Source organism: Vicugna pacos, chromosome 18 (genome assembly GCF_048564905.1).
Source record: "Vicugna pacos chromosome 18, VicPac4, whole genome shotgun sequence".
Taxonomy (NCBI): domain Eukaryota; kingdom Metazoa; phylum Chordata; class Mammalia; order Artiodactyla; family Camelidae; genus Vicugna; species Vicugna pacos.
The window spans coordinates 42006144-42018337 of NC_133004.1; the positions used below are offsets into that span (position 1 = coordinate 42006144).

At 56.2% G+C, this 12194-nt stretch overlaps 2 protein-coding genes across 4 annotated transcripts in view; one reads left to right on the forward strand and one right to left on the reverse strand.

Moving 5' to 3' along the window:
• CPSF4 (cleavage and polyadenylation specific factor 4) overlaps nucleotides 1-12194 on the reverse strand; it is a 13835-nt gene continuing 1641 nt past the window's right edge. Inside the window, exons 2-8 of one of the 3 annotated variants that reach the window (XM_006210360.4) lie at nucleotides 11045-11095; nucleotides 9149-9301; nucleotides 6905-7000; nucleotides 6411-6504; nucleotides 5330-5402; nucleotides 3649-3819; nucleotides 1-929 (exon numbers count right to left, since the gene is read on the reverse strand). In XM_006210360.4, coding sequence (XP_006210422.1) covers nucleotides 861-929; nucleotides 3649-3819; nucleotides 5330-5402; nucleotides 6411-6504; nucleotides 6905-7000; nucleotides 9149-9301; nucleotides 11045-11095 — 707 coding nt within the window. In that variant the 3' untranslated portion in view covers nucleotides 1-860. The remainder of the gene's footprint in view (nucleotides 930-3648; nucleotides 3820-5329; nucleotides 5403-6410; nucleotides 6505-6904; nucleotides 7001-9148; nucleotides 9302-11044; nucleotides 11096-12194) is intronic. The other 2 variants (XM_006210362.4, XM_006210361.4) reach the window with 2 other exon arrangements.
• The window catches only part of PTCD1 (pentatricopeptide repeat domain 1), a 14549-nt gene continuing 13881 nt past the window's right edge, over nucleotides 11527-12194 (forward strand). The window contains exon 1 of the mRNA XM_072943292.1: nucleotides 11527-11637. The gene's annotated coding sequence lies outside the window, so the exon portion shown is untranslated. The remainder of the gene's footprint in view (nucleotides 11638-12194) is intronic.

The following is a 12194-nucleotide window of genomic DNA, read 5'->3' on the forward strand; positions in this document are numbered from 1 at the left end:
CACAGCTTAAAAAACAAGCTTTAATTAATCAACTTCATAAAAATTGTTTTTGTAATCGAATAGGCCCACTCGCCCAGCAGGTCGCAGGTGCGTTTCACATTTCCAGGCTCAGAGGCAGGGGCCCCTCCTCCAGGCCAGAGGTGTCCGACTGACCGCACAGATGCTCCATAGGGCAGGAGGTAGGTACACAGATGGACTGCATCATCTGTGTAAAGGTGTCTGCAGCTCCGGCCTAACATAGACCTTAAACACTGTCAAGCAGGTGCCCCAAGAAAATAACCCCAGAGGGAAAAGACCTTCACATGGGAGAGGCCCGCGCCCTTCCTCTCAACAGCTGCTACCTGGGAGCGGGCCCCGGTGCACTTGAGCTTGCCCTGAAGGGCTGCCTCGTTCAAATCACACAGATAGGCACAGCCTAATTCAGCAGGACAGGAAGAAGCAGGCACACCCTGGCCGCAGCTTTAAATGATCCACCGGCCCCCCCGGTGTTGAATAAAGCCCTGAAGGGAAGGGCCATCTTCCATACAGAGCTGCTGAGCATGGCTCTTCCCCACAACTCCCTCCCCAGAGAGTGGTATGCAGGGAGCCCCAGATAGGCCTCGATGCCTACACAAACATGATGCCAACTTGAGGGACCAAACTGGAGCACATGTCCTTTAAAAAAAAGGTCACAGCAAAATGACAGGGAAACTGACAAGACATAGCCCCACAGAATAAAACCCAGCGCGCCCGCCCGCCAGCTCCAGCCAGAGCTGCCCCAGCACTGGCACTGAGCAGTTAAATGCACACTCCCAAGGACAGCCCGGAGTGGTCCCCAACAACAGGCCCCTCGGGCTGCTCTGGGCTGGCTCCAGCTGCTGTCACTGTCCACTGAGAAAGGCCAAGTGCCCTTTGGTGCATCTGTTGGCGTAGTGTCCTTTTTCACCACACTGGGAATAGCAGGAAGGGAAGGAGGAGACAAAAAAAAAAGTTTCAAATGCAATTTTCAACTAAGGTGGCACCCACCAAATACCAGGTTGGGGACAGGGACTCTGGAATTCCCAGTGGTAGATTTTCATTCAAACATGAGGGAAAAGGAGCTTTAGAAGGTACAGCGGTGCAGACACTGCAGCCAGCAGCTCAGCAGGTAGAGGAGACCGTGCGACAGAAAGCGCACGGCAGGGTGGGTGCTGCTCCGGGCAGGGGTGGGCCCACGCCAGACACGGAAGGGCTCTTGTGGGGGCGGGACGAGAGGGCCGTGGCACCAGAGCGCCCCGCTGCACGCTGGCCAGTCACTTACCTCTGAGGCACCCATCTGCGACTCCCTGGAGACGGGAGGCACCAAGGCGAGAGAAGCCACCAGGCTCCTCCCCCCACTGAGGGATTCACTGCGTGGACAGGAGGGCTGCGCCCAGTTTTCCCTCCTGGCTCCTGCGTACTGGCCTAAGCTACCCCTGGGGATAGGTTTTGGTCACAGGACCAGAGAGACGGGACACTGATGAGACTTGGTGAGCAGACCCGGTGGAATCACCTCTCAGAACTCTAGCACTGACCCCGACTTGTCCCGGCTGGTTTTCCAGGCCCTTCCTTAGCTTCTCTCCATTTGTTCTTGTTACTCCTCAAAGAGCAGAAGGGAATTACAAGGAAGGAGAGGGCAGCCTTGAGCACTGGACAAGGGGAGGGAGGGAGGTGGTGGGGGCAGCCACGCTGCGCCCTCCCAGTCCCTGCTTCCTCGGCCTGGGACTTGGGGCTCTACTTGGTCACCGCCCGGAACTCCTGCCTGCTCTGTTCCCCAACCCCACAGTCCCTATGTTGTCCAGTCTGTCTGATCTATAGGTGTGACTCGTGGACGAGTGGCCAGGGGAGCTGCTTTGGCAGGTGTGATAACCAGGGGGAGGGACTTGGTGACCCTGCATACAGCACTTGGCTTGTCCATTGGCCTCTGCAGCTGATCCTGGGGAATCCAGGATTCCCACAAGGTGTCCTTAATATTAACTGTGATGTCCCCGTGGTAGGAAGAGGCTGTTAGGTTCGTCCCCCCAGCCCCACCCCCACCCGTCTGAGGTTCCAGGACTCCGGAGAGCTTGCTTGACAGAGGCCCTGCTGGAGTCCTGGGTGGGGAGGGCAAGAAGACAGCTCAGCTGACTCAGGACACCTGAGTTTTCTCACTGTTCTTGAGAACTGCCTGGTGGGAAGCCATCTGCCCGCCTGCCACCTCCCCTCACCTTCGTTCACAGCCCCCTTTCTAACTCGCCTCACCTGTTAGGGCTCAGGCTCAGAAACCTCTGAGGCCCTCCCTAAGTGCATGTGCACTTTCACCTTCGGCGTCTGGGCACCTGCCTTCCCCTCCCTCGGAACCAGACCCCTCCCAGCAAGGAGCACAGCAGTCGGGTTTCTCAGCCAAGCAGGTGCTCACTTGGAGGGTCTGATGGCCGACAGGTGGCCAGAGGCTCAGCCTTTCTTAAAGGCAAGCTCTAGGAACAATATAGGCATATGCTTTTTTGACTTGGCGTGTCTCCTTGTAGGCATGGCTGCTCCAGACACCAGACGGGAGCTCACAAATGTCAGATTCAGCACTGCTTTTAGCAGCAAAGACTATAGATAACTGTTTACTAACAGAGAATTGGTGAAATTATGCGGTCCCTCAAATACATTAGATTTCCATATATTGACATAGATCTAGAACATGTTATAAAGAAAAAAGATGATAGAATGTACGTACTCGGGCCCTATATATATTAAAATATGTACTGTCCTTGTGCTTATGTGAGTAAAAGCTTAGAAGAGACTTCTCTGAGCGGGGTCCCCTTCAGGAGTTTTACAGTGTTAAAGGAGGGTACTGAATACAAAACACATGAGGACAGAAGAGCTGAGGAAAGTGGCTCTTTTAGGAAAGGTTGGGAATAAGGTACAACACTCACCTGTACCCTAAACAATGCTATGTCATCTAATAAAAGGTTTTTAACAAAAGCACAAACTAATTTTGTATTTTGCCTTGTGATCCCCAAATCTGAACTCTTTGTGAGTCTTGTTCTATTATTACTCACTTGGTGGTACTTGTTACCTTTTCTGATTCGTGACTTTAAATTGTGAACTCATTCTTCAGAACTCTAGTTGTGGAAATTCTGTGTGACCTGTGTTGAGACTAAATTTCTCAAAGCCAGGCACCCAAGCTCACCCATCCGGAGCTGTTTCAGACTGGAAAACTCAGTCTGTAGCTCTGCTCTTCAGCCCTCACCAAGGGCGTAGACACAGGCCCAAACCCAAGGAAAAGGACCTGCCTGTGGCCACAAGCTCTGAAGGGGCTTTTCTCCCCACTTTCCATCCAGAGCCAAGAATGAAACAGACAAGTTTTCTAGTAGGTTTTTAAAATTTTACCCTTTCCCAGAGCATCCTGTTTTCTGGGGGGAGGAGTGGTGGGAGGGGGATTCTAATCCATTTCCTCCCCAGGTAGGCCTAAAGCTTTGTCCCCCCACCTTGGGTGTGTCACGTGGGATCTGAGAACACTCAGAGACTTCAGGACTCTTCTCTGTTCCTTGGATTCGTGCTCCCACTTTGTTCCGGGCCTTAAGACGTTTCCATTCATCAAAATTAGCTAACTCTCTGGGGAATGAGGGAATGGCTGCTGACTGTGAAGCCCCCGCCCCGCCCCCCAGCCCCAGGACTCACCTTGTAACAGGTGACCTGCTCCAGCGGCCGGGGTCCCCGGTTGCCTGCGCTGCTGTTTTGACTCTGCATGACCCCGATGACCTGCGGGGCTCTCTGCTGATTGGGAGAAGAGTTCTGACTCGTTAACTGGATCAAGGAGGACGACCTTTGTAATGGCGGATTGTTACTTTGCTGGAAAGAGTTACACAACACGGTTTTACTGCGGAAAACGCGTGCACGCGGACTACCAATGGGGACGGAAAAAAAGAGGGCGGGACTTCTCCCGCGTGACCAGCAGGAAGAAGGGCTTCCGCAGTGGCCCTGCTCGGGAGAGCGGGCGGCAGAGAAACATCTGGCGATGATGGCAGGAGCCACTGCCCGAAAAACACCATGCAGACACACAAAAACGAAAAATAAAAGTTGAAAACAAAACACCAAAGAGACGAGGCGGTCTCTGGGGTGGCAGGGCGAGGGCATGAGCAGGCCTTACTTTTGTTTGTGAGGTTCTAGCTTCAGGTCAGGATGAACGCTTGGTTCAGCCAGGTGTTTAGCAGCCTACACGGCGAGCAAGTCACAGAAAAACAGTTGGAGGCTGACAGGCTGACCTGTGGTCTAGGGGCTGAGGGGCCCTCCGCTAGGGAGTCACGTGAGCGAGGGGGATGGGGCTCCTGGGGTGGGGCCTGGACAGCAAGGCCACCTCCCTACCGAGTGGGTTCCTGCCTCTGGCCCCATAAATGTAGGAGCCCCGAGCTGGAGCCCCCGTTGTGGTGGCTGCGCCCGCACGCAGCCATGCCCAGCTCTGCCAACAAGGAGTTGCGTCTGATTTACCCCACACCCTCCTGGCGGGGGCGTGGGGGGTCAGTGCAGTGAATGCAGCCGCCTGCGCGGAGGAGGGCCAGGCAGGGCTTCAGCAACGGGCTGAGTCCAACCAGGTGAGAGGTGCAGACTTAAGATCGCAGGGCAATTTACTCAGCCTGTTGAGACCCTGCCTAGGACACCCGGCCAGCCTTCCTCTGGGCCCCCAAACCCCCATCCTATAACCAAACCCCAGGTGCCCTTGGTTTTGGGGGCACTGCTGCAGATCCCCATTTGTCTGTGGCAGTCCCTCTCCCCATGCTTGAGGGGACCAGCCCACCACTAGGTGGTGGCAGCCCCTCACCTAGGAGACCGGAGCCAGCTGGTCCTTCAGCCCTCTCTTCCCAGCACCCCTCCCTGCAGCCGGGAGCCTCTCCACCGAGCAGTAACGGCCCAGCCAGAGAACCAGTCAGCCTCAAGTCTGCTCCTGCCCAGCTGGGGCCTCTCACATGAGTCCCGCTCATAGAGGGAAGGGTCTGAACCAGAAGCAAGAGCAGCAGACACGTGGCGCCCACGCCGCCCTCCAGTCTGGCTCCTGGGGCCGGCGCTGAGCCATCTCGGCACTCACCCGCACTCACCCGGCAGGAAGGGAGAAGCCCAGCGGGCCTCCGGCCCCAGCAGACAGCCCTCCACCTCCAGAGAAAGGTGCAAACTGATCTGCTGCCTGGATTTCCTGCTGGAACCAGGGTGACCCCCCTCCTCTCCCGCCTCCTCCCTGCCCTCCTCTCCCACAGTCGCCAGGGCTCCAACCCAGTCTACAGCAAGCCCCGCACTGAGGCAGGCACTGTGTTTGTTGCTGCAAGGGCGCAACCAGGGCCAGCGGCACCGCAGGGCCGGGGCACAGTACCTTTGCAGGTGGCTGCGTCTGCTGTGGCAGTGGGGGCTGCTCGGTGGTTCCCATCGGCAGTTCAAATCGAGGGCTAGTCACCAGGCAGCAGGAGGGGATAGGAACAAGAGAAGGAGAAGACGAGGTGAGAGAGATGAGAGGCCAGGTGGGATTCTCAAGTTCTGGCCCCAGGAAAATCACAGCCAGCCTCTAGCCAAGCACAGAGCAACACAAACCACCTGGAGGTGGGCTGGGTGCTGGCGCTCAGCTCCACCCCTGCACCCCTGGAGAAAGGAAGGAAACACAGGCGGTACCTTCAGAGCCTCTCCAGAGGCACTTCGTACACAGAAGGCCCTCCCTACACACACCCTCCCCTCAGGGTCCAACAACAGAATCCCTGGGGGACATACCAACACCCCTCCAGCCCCTGCCCCGCTAGGAGGGATCACCGGGCCACTTGTAGTCCCCTGGGCTGCCACCTATGGAGTGGGACCAAGTCAGCAGCACCAGCCACTGCCCACCACGTGGCAGCAACACTGCTTCTGCGTAGGTGCCAGCAGTGTGGACGGAGGCAGCACAGGGAGGTCACTACGGTCCCAGTGCCACCCCACAACCACCCAAAGCACTGAGGCCCAGGAGAGGAACGATGGGCAAGGAGGTTCTGGATTTAGAGGACACAGACCTGTGTCCTCATGACCCTAGCCAGTGGCTGAGCTCTGAGCCTCAGTGTTCCCATGTATGAAATTGGGACCTTCTTTCACGTATGAGAGTTCCATGAACCAGAGTAACCCCAAGTTCCCTTCCTTTAGAGCACAGGTTCTTGACCTGAGGTCCCTAAATGATCAGCAAGGTCGTATGTCCGTGTTTCTGGATCATGGGGCCCACAGCTTTCATCTGCGTCTAAGATGCCTGTGACCCAGCAAAGCTTAAGCACTGGTTTAGGCGCAGCCACCTCTGGGCTCAGGAAGCAGCGCTCGTCCCTCCCCACGTCCCACCCACCCCTGCCCCAGACGCTGTAAAGACACTACCCAGGACCAGAGCCCAGATGGACTCAGGAAAGATACAGGGAGCAGCAGGGCCTGGGCAGGGGCTGGCTACTCACTGCATAAATTTACACGAGGGCCCCTCCGGGCAGAAGCCCACGAGGTAATTCACACAGATGACTCTCCGCGTGTGCCGGTGCCTGCACAGGGGGCCTGTGGAGCCAAGCATCAGGGTCAGACTGTCACCCCTTCTTCGGTGGACACCTGCCCTCATGCCCCTCTGCCAGTCGGAGCCCTGCCCACACAGCTGCCTGGGGTGCGGAGACTAAGAGCAGGGCTTCAAGTGCTGGCTCTGGTTCTTATTCAGAGGAGACAGCAGGCAGGGCACACTACCTCTCAAATACCACCTTCCTTATCAAAAACACAGGTGAGAATGCAGTCCACGAGGGAGCCCGGGGAGACTCGGGGAGCTGAGGGTGTGAAAAAGCCTCACGAGCCCCTAAATGCCTAACCCCAGGTTTTGCAGGGACAGGAGGGACAGGCAGAGGGTCATGCGGGCGGGGGAAGAGAGGACTGGCCTCCGGGCAGGCAGCCCAGCCACCCAGACACCTACCGTGCTTGCAGAAGCCACGGTCGTACCAAGGACAGTCCTTGATCTTGGACTCGGGGTCGATGTGCAGGAAGGGACACTCCTTGTTGCTACACTCCCCTGCAGGGGGAAGCAAGACACGCATCCACCTGGGACAGCTGGGCCCAGACCCATCTCCACTTCTCCCAAGGCTGGCCCCGCTGTGCAGCAAAGAGGGCCAGCTGGTTCTGGTGTTCAGTGCTGGCCTGGCAGCCCCGAGACCCAGGGCAGAATGTCTCAGAGCCTCAGTTTCCTGACCTGTACGTGGGCTGTGACGGTCCTTCCCTCACAGGTGTCCATGCTGCCTTGAGGGTCAATGACACAGAGGTGGAAACACACTCAAGTAACTCATGACCCCACCCCTTACCCAAAGGAGGTGTCCTGGGTGATGTGGGGCAGGGGGGCCCAGATACACAAGCCAGCAGGAAGGAGACCAGCAGGAAGCCGCCGCTCTCCTCTGGCTCTGCTGATGCTGGGCGCTTCGTGTCTCCGGGCCAGGGCAGGGCAGAGGTCTGAGGAGTCGACCTTTTAGGGCAAAAGTGGGGAAGGTTTGGGAACTCCAGGCTGGGTCCCTGCAGCAGAACGTGAGAAAGCCTTTATGACAGCTCCTCTCAGGAGCAGCTGGCCCAGCTGCCACCAGCATCTTTCACCCAAGTACAGGCACTGCCGACCTGGGTGGCTGAGCCACCTCCAGTCCATTTACACATGAAAAGCCAGTCCCATGGCTACTGTTCAGAGCAAACTCCTTGAGAAACCTGCAAGTCCATCTGTGGTCTAGCCCAGCCCCCTCTCCAGCCACTGGCCTCCCAGCAACAAATTCCAAGTCCTCTGTCCTCTGCCAGGACTGCCCTATCTTAGCCTTCAGATCCCAGGCCTCACCTCCTCAGAAAGTCCTTCCCTGACCACTCTGCCTCAAGGACCCCACTGCTGTCTGTCTCCTTCAGAGCCCTCATCCTGAATACCTCTGCTTTGTCTCACTGCTGTTCTAGCTGCCTCTCTCCCTGGGCCCCTCAAGCAAAAGCGCCTCGGGGCAAGGACAGTGTCTGTCCTCTTTACCACTGTCCTCCCAGTGCCTCCCTGTGGCTTAGGTGACGGGAGCTGCAAACAGTGCGTCTGCACCAGGACAGGCTCTGTGGGCAAGTGCGGGCAGTGGATTGTCCCTGAGGCCTGGGGGGCTGCTCCAGGGCCATCAGCAGGGAAGGAGGGAACCCAGGCCAGCCTGCAGAGGTGCCCTTGGGAATCTGCCCTGGAGGGCTGGCTCCTGCCTTTGGAGACAGATGGGAGCCAGCTCCCAAGGAGAAGCTGCGGCCCTTCCACCACTGGTCCCCCTGCTGCCACGGGCGGGAGGGAGAGGATGGGGACCTGGGTAGCCTAGTTCCTATTTTCTATCCACCTTTGACTTTTCAACTTATGCTGCCTCGACCAAAAAAACCACAGCTATCATTAATAAGTCAGCAGGCCAAACCTGTTTGGGCTGCTGAAATAATTAGCATCTCCTCTGACAATAGCACTTTGAACACGAGCAGCGCTCCTCGGCCCAACACAGTACAGCAGGCTCCCTGCCACCTGCCGGCCCCCGCCCAGGACATAGCCCACCATCACCCTGGCTAGCAGGACTTCTTTCTGGGCAACCTCCCCCAGGGCAGAGAGCCGGGGGATTCTAGTTATATCAGGGGGCAGCACATCAGCCCCACAGAGCCCTGGGCCAGCCCACCACCCCGGCCGGCCCTGGCTTCTCCACGTGTCCTCTAAGCAGAGATAAAGGCTACGTTTCAGTTTTGGGGTGAGGAGGACTCTTTGCCATCAGAAAACAGCCCCCCGCACCTGTTACTCTGGGTTATTTAGGATGGACAAATTACTACCCAGGATCACACTCCCAGGGAGAAGGAATCGACTTCTCAGGCCTGGGGGGCCACCCGGGAAGCAGCAGCTGATTCAGGGGAGCACACCCACCGGCGGAATCGAGGCCTCCAGCTGGCTGTGCTGCTCACGCACCCACCCCGAGCCCCGGATCAGTCTCCAGTTCCCGAAGCACCTGTAAGTGCTCGGAAAACAGCACTACAGACACGGGGATCACCGAGAGCAGCCCCACTCCCCGTGACTGAAGGGCCAGCAGAGGAACTGGGGCCGCCGCTGAGCCCTCCAGGCTCTCATTCCCAGTGCATCCTCCCAGGCGCCCGGCCCGGAGTCTGGGGGTCTGGGGGGCGGGGGCCCAGCCGGCCACCTCACCGAACTTGGAGTAGAAGTAGCACTCGGGCATCTTGGTCATGTCGTACTCGTGCAGGAACTCGCACTGGTCCCCCTTCTTGCACAGCCCCCGCAGCCAGTGTTTGCACACAACGGTCTTCTCGCCGCTGATGTGGCGGAACGGGCACATGCCCCCTGCCGGGGAGAGAGGTGGCCCTAAGCAGGGGCTCTGGGCCTGGGGGAGCAGAGGCCCCTTCACCCCACACCTCCCCCAAGCGCCTGAAAGCAGCATGTCCCGGCAGGTGGGGGCTGCCCTGGCAGAAGGCAGTGTGATCACAGGCCCTTCATGAGCACACGTTTCAAGTTTTGGCAGTTATCGATTTCATTTTAACGTATCTTGGAAAAATCTAACTAAAACACCAAATCATGACTTCACAGATAATTCTGTAAGATGGAAACTTAACAAGCCCTAAGGGCAGTGGTGGGGGCGGGGGTGGTGTTTTTCTTAATCAAAGAATAGTTACAGTGATAAAGACATGGCCAAATTTGCAGGGGCAGTAAAAGAAAGCCTGGCGTTTGGGAGACACAGCCTCAAAAGACGGAAGGTAAACAGGACCACCAGCAGAAGCCGGGACTCCAGGCAGGCTCCATCTCTAGCTAAAAGCACCCACTCAGACTCCAAGACTTAAGAAAATCAATTTCAGGATTGAAGAAATGCATTGTATACAGACCAGGGGAGGTCCGCCTTCTGCAGGAAGACCTGAGCGATCAATCACCCAAACAGGACAGAGCCGTACCCTGGGAAAGTCCTGTTTCTAATTGGTGCCCTGGTGGGACTAGTGGGAAGGCCCGACCACAGTGAGATGTGACTAGAAGAGAGCTAGACCAGCCCTGTCCGACAGAGCTTGCTGCGGGGTTGGGGATGCTCTGGATCCACGTGGTCCAGCACGGCAGCCACTAGCCACACATGGCTGTTAACCAAAACACGGCTAATGTGACTAAAGAACTTCCCATTTTATTTCATCTTGATTAAACCCGAACAGCCACACGCCGCATATAAACCCGAACAGCCACACGCCGCAAGTGGCTATGATATTAGTTAAACGGAGATACTCGTACTGCCCTGTGTTAAGGATGGCTATGCTTACAGAAGGTGGTGAGTCAGGAAGGCAGAATTACTGAGCAAAGACAGGAATGAGACCAGGAGCCCAGCAGGGCAATAAAGTTCCAGAGAGCCTGAGGTCAACCTGGCTGCTCTACCTGGCCAGGTAAAGGACTTGGGTTACAGAACCACAACTTTCCCAAATCACCCATCTGCTGGCTCAAATTCTGTGCTCTCTATTCAAGCTTTGGATTAAAATTTAGTTTCCACAGACATGTGGCCACGGGAAGAAAAATATCCAGACCCATCCATGGTACGTGAGGTCCCACCCAGCAATCTGGCTTCTCAATCAGTGAGTCTGGCTCACGCCGCCTCTGCTGGGACCCGGTTAGTACGAACAAGAACTCCACGAGACACACAATCACGGAGTGTTTTTGATGAGAGGACGCATAGGATGTGAGCTTGTGTAGACTGTAGATTCAGAAAGGCCTGGGCTGAGACACCGGGCTCAGCCATTCACTAACTCTGTGACCTTGAGAAAGTTCCTGAACACCTGTTCAGTGCTGGGGGCCTCTATCCATGTCACAGGTCAGCTCGTGGCCTCCAAGAATGTGAAGGCAAGAAGGCAGACTGACAGCCAGCTTCAGGCCTGTGTTTCAGGTTCTGGGCAGAACACCCCATCACATTCCTAGCCTATCCACAGCCCAGTTTCATCTCGGGACACTGAGTCTGCCGAAAGCAGGGCAGGCCAGGGATCCGAGAGCCTGAGAGTCTGCTGGGGAGTGGGGGGTGAAACATACCTCACAGGGAATGTCGGGGAGCCAGGACTCTCTTACCTTTGCCACAGGCAGCCTTCAAAAAGAACTCACAGACAGCAGCCCCCGACTCTGCAGAAATAAGGAGAGGTGTCAAACAAAGCGGGGTGCAATTACTACTGGTGACATCTGGCCTTTAACCTATGGAGGGTTCAAAGTACAGGACAGAAAGTGGGGGGGGAAGTACAGCCCAATCAAGCAAGCAAAAAGCTCTTATTTCAGTCGTTCCTGTAAATGAGACATAAATGCTGAGACCAGTCATCACGCAGGGCTTTCTGAGAGCTTCCTCTAAGAAAGATGCTTTCAAGGAGCTAGGAGTGGGTGGGGGAAGCAAAAAAGGAGCCCAAGATCACAGAAATTAATTACCCCCGCTCAGACCTTCCAGAGGGCTAGTTCAGAGGCATTTTAACCCGAGGCAGAGGGAGGGAATGATCTCACAGGAAGCACAAACAATTGAATTGGGAGGGGGACGACTCTGAGGTGCCCTGGGGACGCCAGTCTGGAGGGAAGAGCATAAGGAAGACACAGGAGCAGGACTGCTCTCAACCTGCACCACCAACACACGGCAATTAAAGGAGCTCGGTCTTCCATGTCCACAGGTGCAGCTGGTTCAGGTGAGTGGAACAGGAAAGAGAAAGGCTGAGCGCAGGGGCAGTGAGGTCCAGGGCCGTCCACTGAGCCCAAGAATCCAGCTGCCACAGCCACCAGCATAAACCGTCCGCGTCTTCATCAACTGTCGTCTTCATTAGCAGGCAGTTTAGAGTTGCTCAAACCCACCAACAGCATCTCTGAAGCCCACTCACATGCCTCTCCTCGCTAACTTGCAAGAGATTTGTTGGCTTCTTGGAAGAAGCAGGCAGGTTTCGCTAGGGTAGATTTAAGGTTACAGAAGTGGATGTCACAGGGGTGTCACTCGTTTGTATTTCAAAATGTAGCATTTAAGAGTATTTCTGGGCCTTCATTCTTTTGACGTGAAGACTGATTCCTTAAAAGCCAAAAGAAGTCCACAGTCCTGGAGACTGGGTCTTCAGCAGACAGGATAAAGGAGTATGCCTGCAGGGCAGAACTGACGGTTCTTCTCAATTTCTTCTCCAAATTAAGACAGGAGTTAAGTGCAGGGACCCGGGAGGAAGGTCTGTGCCCTCGCTGAGCTCCAACACACTGAGCGATC